General features: G+C 47.8%; 9 protein-coding genes across 9 annotated transcripts; 4 read left to right on the forward strand and 5 right to left on the reverse strand.

Moving 5' to 3' along the window:
• Window positions 1-522: 522 nt before the first annotated feature.
• N7458_008035 (polysaccharide deacetylase family protein) lies at window positions 523-1613 on the forward strand (the record flags this gene model as incomplete). Its single annotated transcript, XM_056911417.1, has 5 exons — window positions 523-578; window positions 631-697; window positions 728-825; window positions 902-1082; window positions 1143-1613. 5 exons carry the CDS (start codon window positions 523-525, stop codon window positions 1611-1613), a joined length of 873 nt encoding a protein of 290 aa, XP_056764243.1.
• Window positions 1614-1992: 379 nt separating this feature from the next.
• On the reverse strand, window positions 1993-3725 carry N7458_008036 (cytochrome P450; the record flags this gene model as incomplete). The annotated part of the gene is made up of 3 exons (XM_056911418.1): window positions 1993-2132; window positions 2184-3277; window positions 3334-3725. The coding sequence occupies 3 exons, from the start codon at window positions 3723-3725 to the stop codon at window positions 1993-1995; spliced, it is 1626 nt and encodes a 541-aa protein (XP_056764244.1).
• A 2146-nt stretch (window positions 3726-5871) lies between these two features.
• N7458_008037 (amino acid transporter) lies at window positions 5872-6837 on the reverse strand (the record flags this gene model as incomplete). Its single annotated transcript, XM_056911419.1, has 3 exons — window positions 5872-6275; window positions 6341-6508; window positions 6567-6837. 3 exons carry the CDS (start codon window positions 6835-6837, stop codon window positions 5872-5874), a joined length of 843 nt encoding a protein of 280 aa, XP_056764245.1.
• Window positions 6838-7574: 737 nt separating this feature from the next.
• On the forward strand, window positions 7575-8006 carry N7458_008038 (uncharacterized protein; the record flags this gene model as incomplete). The annotated part of the gene is made up of 1 exon (XM_056911420.1): window positions 7575-8006. The coding sequence occupies one exon, from the start codon at window positions 7575-7577 to the stop codon at window positions 8004-8006; it is 432 nt and encodes a 143-aa protein (XP_056764246.1).
• A 450-nt stretch (window positions 8007-8456) lies between these two features.
• On the reverse strand, window positions 8457-9140 carry N7458_008039 (AAT-domain-containing protein; the record flags this gene model as incomplete). Its single annotated transcript, XM_056911421.1, has 1 exon — window positions 8457-9140. One exon carries the CDS (start codon window positions 9138-9140, stop codon window positions 8457-8459), a length of 684 nt encoding a protein of 227 aa, XP_056764247.1.
• Window positions 9141-10542: 1402 nt separating this feature from the next.
• N7458_008040 (putative cysteine dioxygenase Cdo1) lies at window positions 10543-11479 on the reverse strand (the record flags this gene model as incomplete). The annotated part of the gene is made up of 5 exons (XM_056911422.1): window positions 10543-10673; window positions 10760-10817; window positions 10874-11011; window positions 11070-11141; window positions 11216-11479. The coding sequence occupies 5 exons, from the start codon at window positions 11477-11479 to the stop codon at window positions 10543-10545; spliced, it is 663 nt and encodes a 220-aa protein (XP_056764248.1).
• Window positions 11480-12066: 587 nt separating this feature from the next.
• Window positions 12067-13699, forward strand: N7458_008041 (GTP-binding protein RBG1; the record flags this gene model as incomplete). Its single annotated transcript, XM_056911423.1, has 9 exons — window positions 12067-12103; window positions 12185-12248; window positions 12316-12390; window positions 12457-12493; window positions 12559-12629; window positions 12684-13021; window positions 13076-13432; window positions 13486-13606; window positions 13680-13699. The coding sequence occupies exons 1-9, from the start codon at window positions 12083-12085 to the stop codon at window positions 13697-13699; spliced, it is 1104 nt and encodes a 367-aa protein (XP_056764249.1). The 5' UTR covers window positions 12067-12082.
• A 2653-nt stretch (window positions 13700-16352) lies between these two features.
• Window positions 16353-16609, reverse strand: N7458_008042 (uncharacterized protein; the record flags this gene model as incomplete). Its single annotated transcript, XM_056911424.1, has 2 exons — window positions 16353-16529; window positions 16550-16609. The coding sequence occupies 2 exons, from the start codon at window positions 16607-16609 to the stop codon at window positions 16353-16355; spliced, it is 237 nt and encodes a 78-aa protein (XP_056764250.1).
• Window positions 16610-21683: 5074 nt separating this feature from the next.
• N7458_008043 (uncharacterized protein) lies at window positions 21684-23330 on the forward strand (the record flags this gene model as incomplete). Its single annotated transcript, XM_056911425.1, has 3 exons — window positions 21684-22020; window positions 22087-22108; window positions 22169-23330. 3 exons carry the CDS (start codon window positions 21684-21686, stop codon window positions 23328-23330), a joined length of 1521 nt encoding a protein of 506 aa, XP_056764251.1.
• Window positions 23331-23677: the final 347 nt, after the last annotated feature.

Consider the following 23677-nt stretch of genomic DNA (forward strand, 5'->3'; position numbering starts at 1 on the left):
TCCAGGTCCATAAGCAAGGTTCATAGGCCCGACTGATACTCTCAGGGCAATTCAGAAGGTCGGCCTGGCATTTCCTATCAACAAGAGTCTTGAGAACGCCAATTCGCCGTTTCCCCACATTCCGTACAATTATGGGGAACTCCCGTCGGTTAGCTAATTTATGCAATGCGTGGAATATAACGTGATCAACAATACGTCGGAGGAAGTGAATTATGCTACTTGATGTGCTAGGTGTCCGTTTTTACTTCATTTGTTATCTTGTACGTATGAAAGACCTCCGAACGTGATTCTGATTTGCAGGAGCACCCTTGTAGGTGTACCCGAGGGCACGAGGTTTCTTATCCTTTGTCCATTTTAGGAAGGTCATTGAGCTGACCAATGAGAGTCCAGAGGATATATTGCTCTTTTGATTACCTACTCGAGCTTAATTGATCATGAGGGGTCCCTGTCTACGAGTTCATCTGCCTTGGTTTTTTTTTTTCTTTGTTGAAATTGGTCTGGCAGCCCACTCGACTCGACATCATGGTAAAGCGCGTGCTTGTAGGATACGGCATCGACGTGGATGCAGTGAGTGGGTGGTATGACTGAATTTCCCCTTTCAACCAGGACATGAAGCTGAAAATGAGTAAGGATCAATACCGAAGACGGCCACATACCCGACCTCACCGATATATCGCGTGGCATCTTTGGCGCCACAGTGGGAATTGACCGGCTTTTGAAATTGTAGGAGAAATACAACATCAAGACCTCATGGTTTATCCCTGCTCACTCACTTGAGTCTTTTCCGGGTCAAATGATAAAGATTCGCGATGCCGGACATGAGATGTAAGTATTTCTCCCACTAGCTATGAATTTTGTGGGCTGCGATTGATCATGTTAACCATGAACTGTCAATATTTAGTGGTCTGCACGGATATACTCACGAACATGTCGACATGTTAACTAAACAGCAAGAGCGTGATGTGCTTGCAAAATCAATCGACGTGGTGACTGCACTCACTGGAAAACATCCTAAAGGATGGACTGCACCGTCGTGGAGAACATCAAGCCGCACTATTCAATTGCTCGAAGAATTCGGCCTGGTAAGCTAGTCTGTGAAAATTCCACTGACATTCGAATTGGAATTTTAATTTATCAATCAGGAATATGACCACTCGTTCATGCATCACGATTCCCAGCTCTATTATGTCCCGTACAACTCAGGTGAACTGGTAGCCACTGACCTCTCAAAACCCGCCGAGCAGTGGATGAAGCCCATGGGGAAGCTCAAGCCAAGCAAGATTGTTGAAGTGCCTGCAAACTGGCATTTGGATGACTGGCCACCGTTTCAACTTACAGAGGGCCCATCCCACGGATACGTGGATCCAGATGTCATTGAACGACTTTGGAAAGCACAGTTTGATTATCTCTATAAAGAGTACGATACATTTGTGTTCCCGATATCGATTCACCCTCAGGTTAGTGGGAAGCCTCAGGTTATTCTACTTCATGAGAGGCTCATTGAGTATATCAATTCGCATTATGGTGTGGAATGGTGTACATTTGAGCAGATGGTCGAGGAATTCAAAGAGGGACGGATTGGAGGCTTCACGGTGGAGGGTGGAATTGAATAGATTAATATGTGCTGCGTAATTCGAGTGTCGGAAAGACCACGAGTGAATTAGGAGACCCAAATTTTTGAAAACAATGGAATTAGGTCTGACAGTACTTGAAACTGGAGCACATCACTGTCTTGGATTATTTCAAACAATATAGCAGGGATCATACTGGATTTCAATTCAAAATTAGTCAAATGTAGGTAGGACGAAAATTCATCATCTAGTTTTTGTCTCCTTGTGGGCTCTCATGGAAATCTTGATCCAAATTTGGTTGCAGAGGCAACCTATAACCTAGTATCTTGCCCTCTATAGAAGATGCAGGTAGGAAAAAAAATGATACATCATATATCTCTAAAATACCAACAGTCAAATATTTCCCCCCATACGACGTGGATCACTCTAAAAGGTGAAATTTCAGTTCCAGACGATGACCCTTTGGGCCTGCGAGATAACCATCGCTTGCTTCCATATCTCCATGGTCGTAAATGGTGGTAGTAAAATTGGAATAAACACTTGCAAAGAAGAACTTGATTGCTAATATCTCCGTTAGCATAGTTCAGTTTGATACAGTGCCAGAAAACTCACAATAATACGCAAAGTGGATTCCAAGACACATTCTTCCGCCACTCCCAAATCCCCAGAACCATTTTTTCATGAGAGCTAACTGCTCCGGCGATGAATCGATCCATCTTTCTGGCTTCCATTCCATTGGTTCCGGAAATATATCAGGCATTCGGTGAAGAACAGACGCATATGATTGCACAGTGGTTCCAGCAGGGATATCGTGATAGCTACCCAGAGTACAAGGCCGAGGCACTACCCGGGGCTGGCCACCTGGCACCGAGGGCCAAAGTCGAAGAGTTTCCATTAAAACAGCATGAAGTATCGGTAATTTATCGATATCCTGAGGGTTTGTGATGTCACTGACTTCAAGTAGCTTCCCAGGTACGTGCTTCAAAGGCGGGTTGAGACCAAGCAGTTCTTCACGAAGTCTGGCCTGCCATTCTGGGTGGCGACTCAACTCGTAGAGCAGATAGGTTGAGGTATTTCCGCTGGTCTCAAATGCTCCAGAATTCAACGAGAACATGTCGCTTGCCAATCGAAGTCGCTGTGGGTACATTTTGGGCTTTGCGTTGACCTCACTCATCCCCTTGAGTACTGGTTCGAATGCGACCGGCTGATCATCCACTGACAACTGCTTTCCACTAGCTAAATGTTGTTGGGCTTGATCGCATTTCTCCAGATTCCAGTTCTCGACTCCTTCAAATGCCGATAGGACACTTTTAGGAATCAAATGAACCCCGATTTTATGGAACATGGTAACCAGACGAGGGAAGTGGTACTGCCAAAAGGTGTATTCAGCCACACCAAGAAACCCATCAAAGTAAAACCGTCTTTCTTTCTCGTCTTCAACCGTGTTGCTGGCCAGCGACCTTCCAAACTGCCACTGGACAAAAGTGTCTAGGAGATAGGCGTAAGTGAGATCCATCACCTCGATAGGCTTGTCCTTAGTGGATGCTTTGTAAAGTAAGGGAAGGACGCGATTGAACAAAATGTCTCGCGATGCGCCGCGGGCAGTCTGAGATGACATGACAAAGGATTTTGTGAAGCGGCTTGACAGTGCTTTTTTCTGCGCAGCATGAGTTTGGTTATCCTTGATAGTAAATAGATTGTCGGTACTATTGGCGAAATTAGCTAGCGTCATCTCTCTGTGGCCCGCTCAAAGTGTTCATACCCGTATACAGCAAACCCGTTGAAATAAAACTCTGGTTTAGGGAAACCTCCGTGATATATTTTCTTTAGTCCGTCCTCATAGGAGTTCACACTAATGAGACTTGGAACCAATCGAATAGTAGCGCCCTTGGCCATATGAAGCTCGTATACTCGACTGTTCTCCTGCTTGGTCCATCTCATCCAAAAAATCCAGATAGAACTGAAACTGCAAGACCAGTGCGCATTGGGAATTTTCGCGAGGGGAGAGAAAAATGCAGGATATAAGAAGAACTTGAAAATCGCTGCTATTGTACCGAGCATGGCGATGGCGTAGTACAGGTGAGGTTCCATTTTGTTGAGGTACTTGGCGACGACTTGATTTTGAAATTTTGCCGGATATTCGAGGTAGTTCATAGGTGATTTTAATACCCTCTTTATAACTATGATTAAACTTGGCTGAGTTCAGAAAGGCCAAACGGGCTCAATCGGACTCCTTTCTAATCGCCTGATTTCTGCCAGTTACATTACGTGAGGCAAAATGAGCCAACAACGTGATGGTCGAACGAGTAGGAAACACTCACCCAATCTGGAATCACATTATGACTATTTTAGGTAATTCTAGACATATCAAATATTTCTTGGTTGGATCTTTCAGAGGATGATCATTCTGTGTCGGCTTCAGCAGCCTAATCAGAAAACTGATAAGTCCAGAATGACCTCTTGTGGACTTAGCGCCGATCTTAACCAAATACGGTAATTAAATGAGGTGGTCCACTGTGGACGTACGTAGAGAGTGGATCTGAGATAGGCTAAGAGAGGCAAGAAGCGATAATGCTAAACAAAAACGATGATACAATGAGGCTGAATCGCGAAAGATGCCATGTGGCTGTCATATACAAGGGTAAGTGAGAAATTTCAAAGGGTGGTGAACGAGTGCCAAGCGGAGTATCATACAATCCCAGTAAGTCTATGCTTGTCAATGACTCCCCAGACCACTTGAGAGGCTTAAAAACTTCGTATGGGCCATTTTGATAGATCGAAAGCCATATTCTGCTTTACGGAGGCTGATTTCCAAGGTATCAATCTGACCGCCATGCCTTCGTGGTTTATTCTCTGATCCTAGGCCTATATTTCCTATCTAGGCAACTTAGGCTACTTCAAAACGACCAAAGAAATCAACGATTCTTCCACTTAGTCCCTCTTTAACCCTTTATTTCTCTCGCTGCTGGGTTAACAGCATGATTTGAGATTAGTAACGAAGGGAACTAGCAAATAGCGGTGGATTTGGATAGCTAGCAGCGAGAGAGTGTTAGGGACAAGATTTGTTGGTTAATACAATATTTGCGAGTCAGGCTGTATTGTCAGGTTCGTATAATGTCTAAATTAGCACTTCCTTCTTCCTTAGCTCAATGATATGATTATACTACCGAGTAGATGTTACTTATTATAATCGTCAAAAAGCTATATAGAATGAGGTTTAGGAAGACCCGTTGAAAGACCCGTTGAAAAACTCCCAAAAGGGGAGTATCATACTACACTATAAATTGTGTTTTTCTACGAAAAGAAAGATGTGGATGGGTGACTTCAACATTGGGATACATATAATCTTGCACAGTTGAACCATTACCAGCTGCCTACTTAAGCTAGAGAAATCTGCTTTTATCTAGGCCATCGCTCTAATTATCCCTTATAGGTGATATGCCCGAGGGCAGATCATGATCCCGTAGCACCACCTCGAACCCTCGTATCTCAATTGTCTAATGAAATTAGCATTACAAAATCTCAAAATAGAAAGTAAAATGAGGCTCTGGGTAACCAGACAAGGAAGTCCTACCGGTCCGGAGAATGTTTTTCTTTTACCTCCCCACCAAGATAAGAGGATCAAGAACGAGATACCAACTATGATGACGCTGACATAATTCATACTGGCGGCAGTAGTCGGAATGGAGGTTGGAAAGCAAAAGATAATGGTGATAAAGAGAACCCATAGAATCGAGAATGCGTTGCAGATTGGTCCAATCCGCCTACCCAAAGTGAAGGACCGCTTTGGTAGGACACGATCTCGCCTTCGGGCTAAAAGAATTCCCTGAGGTAGAGCATAAGTCAAGTTGAGTGATAAAATGGACATGGAAATGAAGCTATTGAAAGCCGCTGCAGATCCAATGTATATTAATCCATAAATTATTATCACCACAGCACAGGCCATTGTCGCATAGACGGGGGATTTATATGTGGGATGAATCTTGACGAAGTATTCGGAGCATGGTAGTCCTTCATCTCGGGCAAAAGCATATGCTAGTCGTCCGGTCGTCACGATGCATGAGATCAAGGCACCGAAGTAAACAAAAAGGATCCATATAGTGAGAACTGTCGCAGCAGGTTGACTTCGCGTGGCTTGTAAATAGATTGTATATACCGGGATTGAAGAGGAGGCTACAGCATCTGTGTCTGTAATGGAGAAGAGGAATGCAACTGTCCAAGGGATGACCGTCAATATCCCGATCAGCATGGTAAGCCCCATAGCACGAGGGACATCGCGACTGGGATTGGGAAGTTCCTTTTAATCTTGGGTAAGCAACCGCATGAGAGAACGCTGCGATTGAGAGTTCATTACCTCTGCAATATGACAAGCTCCGTCGATGGCCAGATACGCATACATACAGGTCCCAAGCCCGATTATAAAGGAGGTACCGTCGCTCCAACCACTGGTGTTGTCATAGTCAATGAACACTGCTTTTGCTGATTGGCCATTCGCCCGCATGGCCAAAACAGTGACAAAGCTAACGGCAAATCCCAGAAAGCTGCTGACAAACATCACCATTTCTCCTCGAGGGAGGGCCATTGGCAGGTAACAGACAATTGCTGTTGCGATCATTACCAACAAACAGTAGATCATCCATGTCTGCCAGGCCTCTGCAACGTAGTGGGGGTGGTAAATTCCAGCCAGATTTCCGGCCATCTGAGCTGCGAGCGGATATCAATAAGCCCTGACACCCTTTTACTCCCGGAGTCTGTCACCGAACACTCACCGCAGACTAGAGCAGTAGATGCGCTGGTAAGGGCCCATGCCACTACACTCAGCCATCCGAGGATAAACGCTACTAGAGCACGATACTTTGGAGGGGTGACCATATAAGCAAAATGATACTGTCCGCCGCTGGAGGGGTAGGCCGAGGCAAGCTCAGCCAGGCCGGCAGCTAGGAAAGGAGTCAGTTAAAGGGTGCTTATGGTGAGATCCAGAAATGGTGCTCCTACTGATGAAGCAACTTGCAATCGAAGCAGCAATTAGACCGAAAAATACAGTAGGGCTCCCACCCAGTAGTAGTGGTGTAATGAAAGTGGCAGAGTAACCAAGCCAGGAGTTTGTCATGCTGAATCCGAATGCAAGAGTGGAGAAAAGTGAAAATTGTAGAGGAAGTTCATTTGGCTCATGAATCCGGGGAGAATCCATATTTTCACCCTTGTCAAAGGTTCTGTCAACTTGTTCTGGCGGCTTAGACATGGAATCGGTTGTCGAACCCGTCATCTTGATCGCAAGTCAACTCAGCTAGAAGCAACAGTCTTGATGACAGCCAAAGGGTAGAACTTTAGGAATGGCATGAGAAAATATCCATTATCTAGATCATTATGTACATTATATATCATGAAATCCAGTATCTCCCCGCAAATTGCCTGCTGATAGGGTTCACTCCTACCAATGAGGGTTGAGAGATATGTGCCTCAAACCCCATAAAAAGGTCCTCCAAAACCCACCCATTGTTTATTCCGACCAGTTAATAATTCTTTTTTTCGACCCAAAGGTATAATGGAGAAAGCTTGGCTGGGTTTCGAACCTAATACGGTATCTCATTTATATGCCAAATTGAGAATAGTCCGTAGATATACTTTTTTTGCCTCGCGCGGCCTATCACGATCGAGCATTCAACCAAGATGTTGATGTCCGGTTTATCATGCTTGATGCTTTGTATTAAGATAAATCGCAAAGTCTTGTGTCTCTTGCCATGTCTCTTGGAGGTAGATTGGGCGCAAAATTGCCACTCTTTCACCGATATCATTCACCTACCCAAAGGAGTATGGATCTACCACTAGAGACCTGTCACCATAGTTTCACGAATGATCTTTTTATTTCATATCTTCAGATACCTTGAGATTATTTAAGGACAAACAAAAAAGGTCAAAGTCATTGACCAACACGCAGTTTGAACCTTACCATTGGAACACTCTAAGCATCTCTTCCACAATTCGTCCCACGCATAACTCAACATGTCAGTCGTCACTGGATCCGACTTCCCGGGCTATGAGCAACTGGGAAACATTTTCAACATCTCGGCAGCCGTTTCCATTCCAGCGACTGTCCGTATTGTCGCTACTTCTGGCCAAATTGCCGACAACCACGACCCAATGTGGGGAACCCATGCGGAGCAATTCGAAAAATCAATGGTCAACATTGAGAGATCTTTGGCGGCGGCCTCTCCACATGTAACTGACCCACGACAACTGTGGGAGGGAGTTTTCTATGTCACATCGTTCCATGTTGGCGTTTTGTCAAGGGAAGAACAACTACAGATCGCCGAAATTGCTAGAAAATACTTCGGAAAAAACAAGCCTGCGTGGGCAGCTATTTGTGTCAACGCTCTCTTCCCACCAGAGGCACTGGTGGAGATCCAAGTTCAGGCAGCGTATGGGGATAAATAAGTTGATCTCCGAGAGAAATTTGCGCCTTCGAAATTTATGTGGCTCAAAAGCACTCCTTTCTTCTTGGATTCAGTGCCATCTTGGGTCTTCAGATCTCATATGTCTTCTATCTATCTCTGGAAAATTCCACTTACTTGATCCTCACCCTGGATAACTATGGCTGTTTATCATACGTATTGGAAAAGAATGCATATTTTCGTGACTTCCAAAGTCTATAATGCTTTCTGGCTAGTACGGCAATTCCGTGCTACAGGACATCAATCCCTATAGTTTGACTGTAGTGAAACATCTTCAGTATACCTGATTTATTGACTTAATTGAGTTGTCTCTGAAACCATCAAATCAACGTGCTTGATTGACGTTCCAGCAGAAGGCCTCGTAAGAAATTTTTATTTTTAGTGTAATGTACAAAAGCCGGAATGCTATATTTCGAGGTATGTTTCGGGCTCATCATTCAAATTCTAGTACTATTGTCTCGTCTGGTTGACATGGTCTTCCCAAGGATATCATAGCAGTTCTACCGCGAAGTTCCATGACGATGCTGAAAAGTGTGGCATCCATCCCCAATGGCCCTTCCTCGTAACGACAGATCGAATGCGGAAACCCGTCATGGTCATCAAAAATGCGTGTTATATCGGTCGCATTTGGCTTTCCGTCGGTGTCTGAGCTCAGTTCTGAAGCCAGTCTCTGGATTCGCTGCTGGCGAGAAGGCGAGTCAGCCAGCCAGCCAGCTTCCACAGGGCCATCATGTGCCAATAACAAGTGGTTTGCATGAAAGATGCGATTTTCTTTATCCATCTTAACAAGTCTGATAGTCTCCGCCGTCGACTCCAATCCGATGGCTTTGCGTTTGTCTGCAATGAGAATATGAGCCGAGGCAGCTATTCCGACCTCATCCAGCTGCTGGACAGCATCGTCGACCGACGGGCTATCTAGCACTGACCGAAGAGCAAGATGAACTGGAAGACGGGAAGGGTCGCACCCTGGCACTTTAATGGCATTTAGGCATACGCCAATTCCTAGTTCATTCAACCCAATCTTCCCGATCATCCCAGCTTCGGTGATCATCTTGATTCGAGGTCCATCGTCCCTGGTGATGTCCAGGATGATCAGGTTCTGCTTCTGCTCTTCCATCCACTTTCGAAATTTAGTAGTTGAATACAGCGACTTAAGATCAAACAAGGCTTACATCCCAATTCTGAGCCAAAAAAGAATCACGGCTGGTTTTCCAATACAGGCTTGTGCAGCCATCGTTGAACATTCCAAACGCGATCTCAGTACGGATGTTTAGGATTAGAACATCAACGAAGGGCAGCCCAGCACCATCTGAGATTCCTTTTTTGTTTGAATACGTTAGCGACATATCAGTTGGAAGCCCAAGATCAACCAAACAGCATGCTGTCGGACATACCCTGTATCTCGTCACCATACCTTGGCCACTTTCGCTCGATCTGATACTGCCAGTCTTTGGCTACGTCGCGCACGGCGTTCCACTCCAGTTTGCAAGTGTGAACAAACATCCTCTGGTAGAATGATATGCTGCGACAAATCATTTCTTGTGCCCCCAATCCATGCGCCTTCCCAACCTGTACGAAGTTACCATCAATTCATAGTGTAAGTTCAGACGAGAAAAGGCAGGCAAGAGGTTTACCTCGTAAGGTGCTCCATGACAATGGATTGTTTTCATGTTGAAGTTACTGGTATAAATCGATCACTTTGACAAAGTCTTCGCAAGCACGAAAGTACAACTCGAGATCTCAATCATTTGTTGTTGACATGGATGTGTTCATCGACTGGCTCACAAACATTTTTAGCTTTCCGTGGTGGATTCGTTATCCACATATTCGTGTGAGATACCCAGATGAAAGTGTTGCAAGATGCGAACTCTGCCTAAATTTGGATACTTATTGATAACTCAACCTTTTCCCATTTAGGAAGGCCGTTGAACGGATACTGACAGTGTGGGGCTAAACACATCGGTCTTATGTAAAGTGATCTAGGCGCTTGCAAACCTATGTCTAAAAGTGCCCTGCTCAAACTCAAAACCTTTTGGGTCATTGTGTGATTAAATTTACCATGGAGCATCAGAACAAAAACCTCTTCTATCCAAGCTGTTTCATTTGCAGAATCTATCCTGCGGACAGTCCAAAAACCGATAATATCAATTTTCATAACATTCCAGGAGCCAGGACGAAATGAAAGATCTGTCAACATACAAGTTTACAAAGCTGCGGTAGAGATTACAGGGAAGATAGGCTTAATGCATAATTGTCATTCGGTCATTAAAAATAGCGATGGCGATGCGCTGTCCATTAAAGACGAGGAACCCGAAAACGAAAGAAAATGGGAACATTGACAAACGCAAGACACCCAAAGCAATGAGTGCACAAAGGGCTTCTCTATACAGAATGCTGCCTTGAACCATGGTGAAAGAAAATGTAATGATGCCAGGAAGAGCTTAGGTATGAGTAGCGGGATGTATTCTCAGGTCGACTGGGTTGGCCGAGCCACAATCTTCTTCATTGGTGTAACTGTTTCACTCATGTCCGTCATCCAGACGTTTACCACGGACAGAGTAGAAATTGGTTTGCTTGATGTGAACTGACTTCCCAGTCTTTTCATCAAAGAGAGAGAAGCCGTAGCTAGCAGCATTAGGGGGGGTGTAGACTGTGGAAGAGTCAACATAAAGTCATAACGCAGATGAAAATTACTCGAGAGGCGAGCCCCTCCATCTAACACTCTGGCTCACTTACGATGTAGTGAAATGGCAAAGTCGTCTGGGTCAGGATTGGAAATTCTGTGGAGACCGAGCTGATACGACCACTTAGCACTCTAACAAGCATCGTTATATAAGACAGATTGCTCACTTTATCAGACATATAAGTCACCTGGTTTTCTTCGAAGACGGTTTCCCGAGTGACCTGTGGCGGGGAAGTTTCCCCTCGCTCGATCTTCTTCTTGTCTGGCCAGGAGTAGAGCGTCTCCTTGAGCTTTCCTTTGAGTATCTGTCATCTATTTAGCATTTGAGTCTATGAAAATAAGGTCTACATGAATCGACTATACCTTCATCACACAGTGTGCATTTGCGTGGTCATGAATTGCACTACTCTTTCCAGGGCTCCAGACCAGGATCAGCTAGTTCATGTCGCCGTCAGAAACTTTACCAGACATACGGATTCATCTGGGTGCGAAGTCGAGGATCAACTCACCAGATTGCTCTTGCCATTTCCCTCGTCGATTAGATTCCTCGTATAGCTCCGGCTAGGATCCCTTAAAGCATATGACCCCCATTCTGTCTGGTTCGAGACGTATCGTTCCATCAACAATTGGATGTTCATGGGATCAACATCGTCAGAGTCAAGACCTGAGCTGGGCCCGAGAGCAGCACTGAGGTCCTCGATGAGTTGTTCGAAGGCCACGGGGGTCTTTTCAAAATTGACGGGCGAATCAAACTCGTTCTGAATGAACGGCATGGTGAAGGCGAAATCCTGGTATGAGATTGCTTTGTCTTTGTTGAGAGCCGATTCAACCAACAACGCCTATGATGAGGCGCTCAAACCGAACAGGCCGGTTATCGGACTTGGACTCGGATGCCCACACCCTGAAATGGGAGGAATGCTGCTCTTTTATGCACTTCTTCCGGACGAGATCAAGAGTTGCGATTCAAGCGTGCCAGCGTCACCATGTCACACAAAGGTAACTCACACGCGATTAACCATCAAGCTTCGGAATGGCGAAATTGAACGACAGTTGGAGAATCGGCTGGTCGCCTTCTTGTTGGTTCCTGCCAAAACCGAACCATGATAAACGATAAGGATATTGTGGCCTGAGGCTTAATTTAATGCCTGAAGTATCGTGCTTGCAATGACATAGACTGATGCCTCAGGCCACAACCCCGCCTGACTAAGAAGAGTGCCACAATTCAAAGATTGTTTCTCCGCCAATTTTATCGCCTTCGTTGCGATTTTGTCCTGCTACACGACGAAGGAGTCGACTGAGCTCTTGCGATCCCCCTTTTTACGTTCAAATAGAACATATTCACTCTTTTACGACAGCCTTGTATTTGTACCGCCAAAATGTCGACCACCATTGACAAGGTTAGTGCGCTGACTGGCTCCGCTCGTTCAAAACCAAACCGCACCACAGACAGTTACTAACGAGGGCATGGCTGGGTACAGATCAAGGAGATCGAGTCCGAGATGGCTCGGACTCAGAAGAACAAGAACACCTCCTTCCATTTGGGTACGGATGCGGCACGATCAAAGACGCTTAGACCAGCTAAATGTGACGGGGCTAATAATCGGTGAAGGACAACTGAAGGCAAAGCTTGCGAAGCTCAAGCGAGAGCTGCTGACCCCATCTGGAGGTGGTGGTGGCGGTGGTGGTAAGCGATTCCCAATATCAACCCTCTCTGGACTTCCATTTAATCTCTGACTTCGATATATAATAGCCGGTTTCGATGTCGCGCGTACTGGTGTTGCCAGTGTGTAAGTCAAATCTCGACAAAGACGCAAAATCACTCGGAAAGGCAGAATACTTATGGAGTGTGCAGTGGTTTCATTGGTTTCCCCTCCGTCGGCAAGAGTACTCTGATGAGCAAGTTGACCGGCCAGCATTCGGAAGGTATGTAGCTTGAAGAATGACCTACATTGAGCAATGGCTGATCTCATCGAATAGCTGCCGCTTACGAGTTCACGACCCTTACAACCGTTCCCGGACAGGTGATGTACAACGGTGCCAAGATTCAGATCCTCGATCTTCCTGGTATTATCCAAGGTGCAAAGGATGGCAAGGGTCGTGGTCGTCAGGTCATTGCGGTGGCTAAGACTTGCCATTTGATCTTCATTGTTCTCGATGTGAACAAGCCTTTGGTCGATAAGCGAGTCATTGAGAACGAATTGGAGGGCTTCGGTATTCGTATCAACAAGTCTCCTCCCAATATTGTGTTTAGGAAGAAGGACAAGGGTGGCATCGCTATCACAAGCACCGTTCCTTTGACGAACATCTCTCCAGAGGTGAGTGTTTTGTCTTTTGGTGCTTTGGAATTCATAACTGATTTCTTGGTTCAGGAAATCAAAGCCGTGATGAACGAGTACAAGATCTCGTCTGCTGATATTTCCATTCGCTGCGATGCGACTATTGATGATTTGATTGACGTTCTGGAAGCTAAGAGCCGAGCTTATATTCCCGTCGTCTATGCGCTCAACAAGATCGATGCCATTTCCATCGAGGAGCTGGATCTTCTCTACCGGATTCCGAATGCCGTCCCTATCAGTTCAGAGCACGGCTGGAACATTGACGAGCTTCTGGAGATGATGTGGGAGAAGCTCAACCTGCGACGAATCTATACCAAGCCCAAGGGTCGTGCTCCCGACTACACAGCACCTGTTGTGCTTCGTGCTTCTGGATGTACCGTTGAAGACTTCGTAAGTATATCTCTACCCGCAACCGTTCATTGGACCACGCTAACCAGTGACAGTGTAATGCCATTCACCGAACAATCAAGGACCAGTTCAAGCATGCTATTGTGTACGGTCGGTCTGTTAAGCACCAGCCGCAGCGAGTCGGCCTTGCGCATGAGCTCGCTGACGAGGATATTGGTACGGTTTACCCCCGCCATCCAACAATCAGCCCCCCTAGGTCGAGATGAAAGCTAACCTTTTCTCGTTATAGTGTCTATTGTGAAGCGTTAAAGGATTTTATCACTGACCGTCTTCGCTCCCGTGCGAATTGACGAGTCAATCTCAATCACATTGGGACATGGCCCGTGGTTGGAGTCAGCACTATGTGAACCTCTGTCTTCCCATGCTGACAGGTACGGGGAAGTTCTGGATCACAGCTCCCCGTACGACGCCACGGCATCCCAGTGTGGTTGGACGGCAAAAGAAGCTCTCTCCGCACGGACAGTCAAGTTCACTAAATTGGGGCCTTGACAAGTTCACACGACTTGTCGAGGAAGGGACTGATCACTGGGCTGTGAACGAACTCTTTTCGGGGCCGCGCATGCACAGCTTGGTTAATGTGATTTTCATTCTCCTGTACTCCCCCTGTTGCGCTCCCGAGTGCGGTGTGACCTAAATCCACGAGGGAGCTCGTCGAGTTGGAGAAAGGGCCGATGAATTTGCACATCGGCCCCCAGAGGCAGCACGGGGGAAGGGTCAATGGATATGTTTTCTTCCTCTTTGATGAGTCTCTGCGGATACAAGGCCTTATTTTCTTTTTTTCCACACTTTCTCTTTCTTTTTGATACTCTCTATGGTCCTTGCAGCCCCCGGCCCATATCGTTATCATTACTCATTGACTGTCCATTGCGCAAGTTGATCCCTTTGTTCGCTTCACGAGCATCCTAAAATGGCAAGAAAAGTTCTAGATCACGGTCTAGCATAGCGAACTGGACTAGAGGTGCAGAAGTACGGTATCATGACTTACCTCACTATCGTTGCCACCCCCGGGTGGACTACCGTCCAAAAAAATTCAAACCCAATGAACCATTTTTTTCGTAAATTGCCTTTTTGTCGCCCAACCGCCTTGCACCTTAATCTCGAGCATGCAACCCACCAGGGTCGAAAAAGCAAGCCACACTACCTCGACCGATATGCGACATGCATGGATTAGCAGAACCCGGAAGAGATCAAATGTGCCAATGACACACCCTGTATATAGAATGCCACGCTATAGTACGAGCACTAATTAAACTAGATGCAGGCCCATATCCTTATCGGTTCCAAATGTCTTCGCTATCCCGCATGAGTCGATGCCGGTCCCAACCTGGCGTCTTTTTCCATCTTGGACATCTCCTTCTGTACATGCTATGCTGCAGGCGCACAATAATCCTTGCTAGTTGGATTTTTTTTCTGTCTTGCCAACGAGTGCCGTCTTTGGTGTCTTTTGCCGGAATTTGCGGTTAACAAGCCCCGACCCGACGCTTGAATTACTTTCTAACGAGGCTGGCAAGCCTAGGGCATTGACAACCAGCAACCACCCTCCATCAGAGGATTTTCTCCCCCTCCTATCAAGCCACCTTCAATCTGGAACAGAACCAGTTTCCCTTTCGCCGATCTGCTGCCAAGTTATGGTCTGGAGGGTCGATTTACTTCTAGTCAAAGCTCCACGTTGCTAGTGACAGTTGATAGCCTCGAACGGGAGTGACTCTTTCCCTGCTCGATCTCCAATTCCATCCCCACTTCCGTCCCTTTCCTTTGAAAGGCAATTATGGTGTGCATAGCGTGCAGAAACAGTCAGACCGCGACCCTCCCTTCCGCCCGCAGTGCACTGACCTACAAGCTAATGACGGTTTGTACACTTGCTCCCCCTTCTGGCCCCATCTGGCCCCTCCCAGGCCAGGCCCTCGTGTTGATTCGGCAACGGCGATCATGATGACGATGATGATTATACTCCTCGATTCGGGGGATGCGTATACCCGCAAGCTCAGCAGCTTAAGGCTAAAGACTCCGAGGGACTTTCCGGGATCCGATAGGCCTGGGGCGTTATTTCAATGGCTTGCCCTGAGGGCCTGAGTGGAAGGGGCGCAAAGCAAAAATGATATGTCGACCGAGCAGGAGCAGGAGCACGTTTTCCTGCAGTCCGTGTCCCTACAACTATCCCCTGCTCGGTACCAAAATTTGGATCGCCCGTGTCAAAAGTACGTAGAGCCGGGGAGGAGAGGGGAACCCCGCCCGCCATGCTCCAGTAGGGCATGCTACTGTACTTACCCTACCACCCAGGCCAAGGTCATCGAGTGTGTATGTGATTGTGTGCCTTTCAGGTAGGGCAGGTCCGGACTCTTTGAGGGCTGAGCTCTACTCTCGAGCTTCCTTCCCTGAAGGATCTGCGTTCGGCGGCGGCGAGATTGACATGCCTACATTCAACGAGAACACTCAGAAGAGGAGGCAAACTACGCCGTTTTGAGAGACAGGGTTCGAGAGCAACGAACGGTGATGCCATTAAAAGATTCATTCGGGAAGGTAAGAGCCACCCGCAACAAGCGGTGAAAAGAATATCAGTATGGAATGCCTGGTTGCGTTCGCGACGATTATCTGATCATCTCTACCCCCGAAAGACCCGGTGACCCTCGGTGTACTGGGATTGAGGTGCCACAACAGGTAGGAGGGTGAGGTCTCTGGAAAGTCACAGTCCAATGGGGAGAGTTGAGGATGAAGGAGACTATTTCAATTTCTTCTCCAGATAGGGTTAGTGCCCGCTGTACATACATGCACATACTGTCTTCGTAACTGCTCCGTACGATCGGTTGCATCCGTTCTCACGGCTGCGGAGACTCGCGGACACCAGTAGCCTAGCGTACTTGGGATACCTCCCCCTCTTTCTCATTTTGCCCTCGCAGAGGCCTTAGTGCGGTTGGTTAGCGCACTCCAGAGCAGTTAGTGTTGAGGAGTTAGCGTAGTGGAGCATCTCCCGCAAATCGCCGATCTCGATAGCCCGGACACTCACGAAGATGACGGGTTCGCGATCTGGTCCGTTCTCAGATGCTAAGTTGACAAGATCGGCAGAATTCTCCAAGCTACTCTAAGCTACTGCATTCGTACCCTCTTGGAGATCCAGTTGGTGCCATGGATTGAGGTATGGACTTGGACGACATGGACCATGGTCGAAGGGATAGTTAGTGTATACAAGGGGAAACTAGCCTACCAAACATTAGCATGTTAGGAAACTACTGAAAGATGCCTAAAAACATACAATAATTTTGTGCGCTTGTAAGGCCCACCGTATGTTAGTATGTATGTCAGAAAAGATGTACTCTATACCCTCCATACACGGTGAGGAAAGAACTCATCCGTAAAGCATCAATCAATCCGGTTTTTTGGTTCCCCCAGTCTCCATATCTTGAATATCGTTCATAACTTATCAAGCCGTCAACTAGGCTTTCTCACCGTCTAATGAACTCGTTTCGGTAGTCTTCCATCAGGTGACTGCGTTGGGACCGATCCCGGCTTTGGCGACAGGAACCTCTCCGAATTGACCCCCTCGGCCCTGCTCGTGGAAGATCCATCTGCCACACCTCGTTGCATTGCATTGCATTAGGCCGCGCTGCAATTTCCTTCCCCGGAGTCGCAGGCACAGTGCAATTTCATAGACATGACTCGGGGTATTGAGCTCCGCACGCCACGGAATTCTAGGGTTCGGCTTCGATTCCTTACCATTATGTCATTCATCCCATGTCGTGAAGTTTGAAGCCCATTTGGAGTATAGCTTGGAAAATTTGATAGAGCCATAGCTAAGGCGTACTTAGGACTAGTTCGTCGAGTTCGCCGTGTTTTCCCTCCAGCAAACTCCACTAACGACGATCGACGACGCTCAACCTCTGTACGGGGGGCGAAAGCCATGGTACTATGCAGAATACAGTGTACTCCATCCTCTGTACTCCGTACATCTTAATCCTTGTCAGTCCAGATTGTAAGGTCCGCGCAGGACAGTGCATTGCAGTTTGAAAAAGTTGTGTCGATCAGTACCTGAACTTGACCCTGACGCCCCCGCTTCATCCTCTTGAGCTGCTATCTACGACCGCGAGCGGCGACTTGCAACCTTGTGCTCCCGGACCAGTTCGTTCCTGAGACTTTTACGGGAATTGCGATTTGGCGAAGGCCTTTTAAGGTCGTACCCCAGGCCATAATCGTCAATCCCAACCAGCGGGTGCCTCTGCGATCCTCAGAACGATGTCGATCGATGGGGAAGCGAAAGAAGCAATTATTACAACGTCGAGCAGAAGACCACCAGAAATTTTGATTTTGACCAGTCTAGACTTTTTTGTACTTCTTCTCCGAAATTGACCACACTGCGAAACCCAGTCGCAATACAGACGAAGCGACCCCAATGGCTTGCGCCAGAGATCCGCCGAGAGTTCTCCTCCGCGCTGGATCAAGCGGCCGCCATCCAGCCATTTTCATTTTTCCTCCCCTCATCATCACATCCATAGTAACAAGGCACGATTCGGCTCGCAAAAAGGATGGCGTCAGCCCGCTTCTTGCCTGATCTGATGCGATTGGTATGGATATGCCCTGAACTACAGTACTGTACTCTGTACACTGAGCCGTTTTCTTTTCTGTCATGAAATTTTGCTTTTTTCCTCTGCCATGGACAATTTGACTAGCGCATACTAGCCAAAAAACTGACGGCAAGGCGCATGATGATTGGTGTTGCGGTCAAAACAGAGGCTCGCCCCGTCCGCGACGGGTAATCTGCGCCCCTGGCAGGCCATGATTATGACCGTCTAACTTGTCCAACCTAGGTGGAACTGTCGCACTTACCAAGAAATTTGTCACTTGGTTTATTGTCAATCAGACATTCCATCCCGACGGAAAAGAATTGTCACTGAGTCAGCGAATCCGACCGATTTGACATTGGGCTCCCTCGTGGTTCTGTCGAACAAGCGGGGTTGCATTTTTCCCTTAAGATTGCCAATCGATGATTGGAGTGAATATCTACATGATTGATAGGATGTTTTGGAGTTCCTTTCCAATGAGAACAACTCCACGTAAGACCGTGGTAGACAGACTAACCAGCAGACATTTAGTAAACTCGTATCGTGAATGCGGCCCAGACCGCACCTCCAGTAAATGGATTGATTCTTCCCTTTGGATTGCGATAGAATCGTGTCCAACCGTATTTGTGACGGAGTTAGCCATCGTAAACGATAACCCTGGCCTGGATAAGCACCTAAGCAACCTCCAGGAAGCACCCAGGCCTGTTGTGGTCAGGCTTAGGAGGGGGATACTATCTTTGGAACACTTTGCCCTCTTTTTGTCATCCACCGTCGTCATCTTCACCTTCTCCTCTTTCTTCTTTCTACTTTGTCCTATATTCCTCGTCTCTTTGACCGTTTTTGACTCACTTCGAACCATGGATGGCCTGGCCGTGGAGAAGATCCGTGCAGAGCTGTCGAGGATCCTAGGCCCTTGACGTTCTTGTTTACTGAAGGTTTCCGGCCCGTCGAGGACCGCAGTGGGTCGCAAAAGTGGAGTGTCCAAACGAGGGCTGAGCGTTAGCGCCAAAGCAGACCGATCGCATCATTGGGGGAGTTTCCCCTCTCTCGTCCCTTCGCTCTTCTGCCCTGTGATAGGGCCAGCTGCTACGTCTTTGTTCGGCCCTTGTATCGTCGCGGTATTGTCCGCAGGCGAATGGCCGCGAGGGATTCGCCCAGCCGGAGAGGATCCATGCTGCTCCTCATCTGCCTATTTGCCGTGTCATCTTTCATGGATGTTTGATGCGTTCAGATCCCTGATTTTGCCAACCAACCAGAGACGTGATCCCTACAAAATTACTCATTCTCACCTTGACTGGAGAGACGAGGGAGATCGGCACGTCCTTCAGAGATCCATAGTGGCCCAATCCGGCAATAGTCCCTTTGGTGTCGGTCTTGCCCTTGGTCCTCGGTCTTGCACTGAGCTGGGTATGGGCTGACTATGGCCAGTTCATGGGCTATGGACTATGGGCGGCGTCCATCCAATCTGGGGATGTGTTCTTCCCTTCCTCTTGACCCCCGAATGCCACCCGCCAGTCCCTCCCCAACCTCCCCAATTCTGGCTGGATGGGGTGAGAGGAGAACGAAGGCTAACCTATCCAGTCAGGCCAGAGATCGCAGCTTCAGGCTTCCTATTCGCAACTTTCTATGCCTACTATTTCTCACTACTCCGTACTTCAACCGAATCGGTGCTCCGTGCCCTTAGAGACATCACATGAGATGGCCCAGAAGCTGGTTTCCATGTTCTCCTTGGTCGCTTTGGTAAACCGACCGTTAAGACCCTCATCCCAAAAAGGGACGGGACGAAACGATAGTCTGATGAGGCGATAGTCGAGATTCAGCACCGCCGCAATCGCCTTATCCGTTTCTATCCTCTAGCAGGAGCGTGTACGGACCTTGCCTGGTCCGCTTGATCGTCCCGGCCTACACGAATGTCATGCGGGCGTTAGATTCAGAAGTGTATCAGTCCGCTATGCGGGCCCCAGCAAATCATCACGATTCTTGGCCCCTCGAGTGAGCCTTTCTCTGGTTCCCGCGGGTGATCTGCTTTGCCCCGATGGTTTTGTGTGGAATTGGTGCAGAGAAGGACTCTGCCGAGTACGGCCAGTCATGCTGAAGGATCTGACAGACATGAAAACGGATCCGAGGAGCGGTATGGCAGATAAATAGGGCATTAGATATAGTTCAAAAACGGCAAGTAAAAATACGCTGAACCACGGACACGCCGGCGGGGAGCAGGAGGCCCTGTCACAAGCCCCTCATCTATAGAACATTAGAACTTGGGGGATCGGAACCTACCATCTCCATGGGGTAGGTAGTTAATTGAGAGTTACGTCTAAGATATAATACATTGGGTACCCAAAAAGAGATCGTAGTATTTAGTTCTTTGCTGTCTATACCCAAAGCCCGTTCAGAACCCGGTCAACTCGGGCCACCGATAGTCCGCAGCAGGAACGAGGACCAGGATAGGGAAAGAAAAAAAATTACACACTCTGGTCATTCGAATATCCCTCACATTAATGCTATATAATAGTGGGACTAATTATGATCATAACAAAACAAGACCAGTAGCAAGAATGGAGAGGCCTCCATGAGTATACACCCGTACTTGGTATGGTAGTATCAGAAATCAGCAATGAAAAAGACCAACGCTGATGCCCGGACATCCCGCGTTTGCCCTTAAAGAGAAGACTTTCCATACGAAACCGCGTCCTGGTAATACTCGAACCAGCAACGAAAAATGGGCCTGACGAGATGCAACTCCTGCAACTCAATATATCGCACACCGGACCAACCAGACGCCATTATTCCCTTCTACAGGCACAGGGGTGTTTTATTTGATTTTCTTTTTTTCTCACGGTGCAGTCAAATACTGGACCATCATTAAAATGATTTTCCGTAATGAATTTTTTTTTTCTTTTTTTTCCTGGCTAATATTTCTTCTCGGATGGCTTTTCGAATGACCAGGCCAATCACCATGGGGATCGGCTGTATTCGTCTCGGGGGCAGAAGGTTATCATGGATTTATGGCATTTCTCCGGACTGTGTGCCTTTCTCGTGCCAGTTGCAATCGAGATTCAACTCGTTTCTGTCAATCCACACGATTATTGATCGCCGTTCCTCGCTGGCCCTGATTTTCCTTTTAACTCCGTCCATTGCCTTACCCGCACACCACGCACTCCTCCGACTCTTCTTTCCACCTTCGGGGCTTATGCATACTTGTATACTTGACCTCCATCTCACCACCTCTCTCGATCTCCATATCTCGGTATCCCCTATTAGACTGTTACTGTTGCTAGTCATCCATACTAGCATCCTTTTCTGTCCAGATAAACCAACTGCAGACTTTCTGTCTGGGCGGCAAATATCTCCTCCCCTGAACCCTTGCCTGCTATACAAGCTTACGGTTCACCGTGGTGGATTGGTGGAACATGCTTTATTCTCCATTGTCTTACCTCTGAAACCCCGTCTCATTGTTCCTCCCCCGGACGGTTCCTTTATCTCCTTTGATCCAGCATTTCTACCCGACTCGTGCGACGCCCATCGGCGTCACGATCATTCGAATCATCCTGATCGTCGCAGTCCATGGAGGGCGCCTCATCCGCCATGGAAATAGAAACACACACGGCGCCAGATAGCGAATTTGTGCATTCTCCCTGGGTCGATCTCGGCAGCTTTACTTCCCCCAACACTCGCCGCCGATGCCGGAATATAGCGGGTTTGACTATGGCGCTGCACCGCTAATGGCTGTCGACGCTACCTATGGCATGTCTATACCACCGCCCTATGCCTCGATGCCTCTCCCAATGCCTTCGCATGCCTGGCCCAGCATGCTTACGCACCAATCTGCCTTCCACGAGTCGGGATTGCCTCCAGTCTCGGTTCCAGCCTCAGTTTCACCCTCTGCGCCAATGCCCCCGACTCGGAAGACATCCACGGGGGGTGCAACGCCGCGGAGGACGCTTACCGATGAAGATCGACGACAGATGTGTTTATACCATGAGGAAAATAAACAGGCCAAACAAACTGATATTGGAGGTAAGATTGGAAATATAGCATTTCTATACATTCGAAGGAATACACGCTGACAATAAGATTATTTAGCACTATTTGGAGTGGAAAGAAGGTAATTATCGAGATGCTTTGTTAAAGATTATGCCGTTCTCAGCCCTAACATCAATCATAGCACTGTTTCCAAGGTTCTCCGCCAGAAAGAGAAATATCTCAACCGCGATGATGGGAGTCGGTCACCCATCAAACGGGCCAAGGGCAGAGTCCCTGATGTCGAGAAGGCGCTATCAAACTGGGCAAGAAATTACCAACTCTCGGGCCACACTCTCAATGATCAAAATATCAAGGAGAAAGTGCGCTTTTTCGCAAGCACCTGTGGGTGTCCTGAGAGCAAGGAGAAAGTGCTGTCCGCAAGCTGGTTGGAGAAATTCAAGCAGGAGAATACATTGCCCGTCGCAAAGTCCCGAAAGGGCTCTGGAGGTCGCAAGGGCGTGCGCAGCAACTCGAACAGTCCAACCCGCATTAATACCGATTCGGCCAACGAATCGACCGTTCACAGCCCGAGTGGACGCTCGACTGTATCCCCTAATGGCTTTGGCTCGCCCCTTTCTCCTACACATAGTCACGAGGGCATGAAGCAGGAGGGAACTGATGAGGTTCCCGAGTTGGCAGGTGGCTGTCAACATGGTTATTCAACAAGCGCCACTGCGTTGGATACCACCTCCTATTCAGTTGGGATGACTAGTCCTACCTCTACACTAGTGTCCGACAGCCCCTTCACTCCAACAAGCCAACATCGCCTCCCAACCGCCGGGCCCAACATGAACCGTCCCCGCAGCCAAACATTCCCCCTGGTCCCGATTGACCCCAGCCTCTTGTCCGCCGACGACTCGCAGTGCGCGAAGACCGACCAACAAATGGGTGTGACTATCCTCGAGTCACCATTGGAAATGGACGATCACGAATCTCACATGGCGATCAAGGGAACCGATCCAATCAAGATGATCAAGCGCAACCGCAGCGACCCGGATATTAAGACTGAATCGATGCAGCCGCCACCTAGCATCTCCAAGTCTAGTACTGTGTCTCCAATCAATGCAACTAGCTCCCCAACGCAGGACGAGGCAAGACGTGCATTGGAGGTTATCATAGATTACTTCCAAAGCCAGCCTACTGGGCTTGCTGCCCTGGAATATGTGACCATCGGCAAGTTGATGGAGCGCCTTGAGCTGACGAAGAACCAACATGGTCCCCTCCTAGGTGGGTTGACGAGGATTGATGAGCACGATGACGTTCCTCGTGTCAGCAAGAAACGGAGCATCCAAAACATTGCGTGATCTATCCAGGGGCTAAGCCTCCTGGATGGTCAAATCCGTCGTTCCACCTTTGCCCTATATATTCTCATCTCAGCTCGGCTCACGCCCTCTGCTTTTATTTGTAGCACCCTGTTTCTGTTTCCGGTTTTCTTTCATATCTTCATTCTGTGATTCCCCTCTATCTCGATGTTCTACGCCATTTCGTTTTTCCTGGGCGGCTGCGTTATCTAGCTTTCTGATTTGCATTTTTGTCTTTCTCCACGAACCAAGCCTGCTTTGGTCATTGTATCTTTTGTTCCCAGTTCAACTGTTTATTCGTTCCAGCGCCAATTCTCGGCTCCTCTCGGCGCAACTATCCAAAAAATCAA

Source organism: Penicillium daleae, assembly GCF_028827525.1.
Source record: "Penicillium daleae strain IBT 16125 chromosome Unknown utg000007l_segment0_segment0, whole genome shotgun sequence".
NCBI lineage: Eukaryota > Fungi > Ascomycota > Eurotiomycetes > Eurotiales > Aspergillaceae > Penicillium > Penicillium daleae.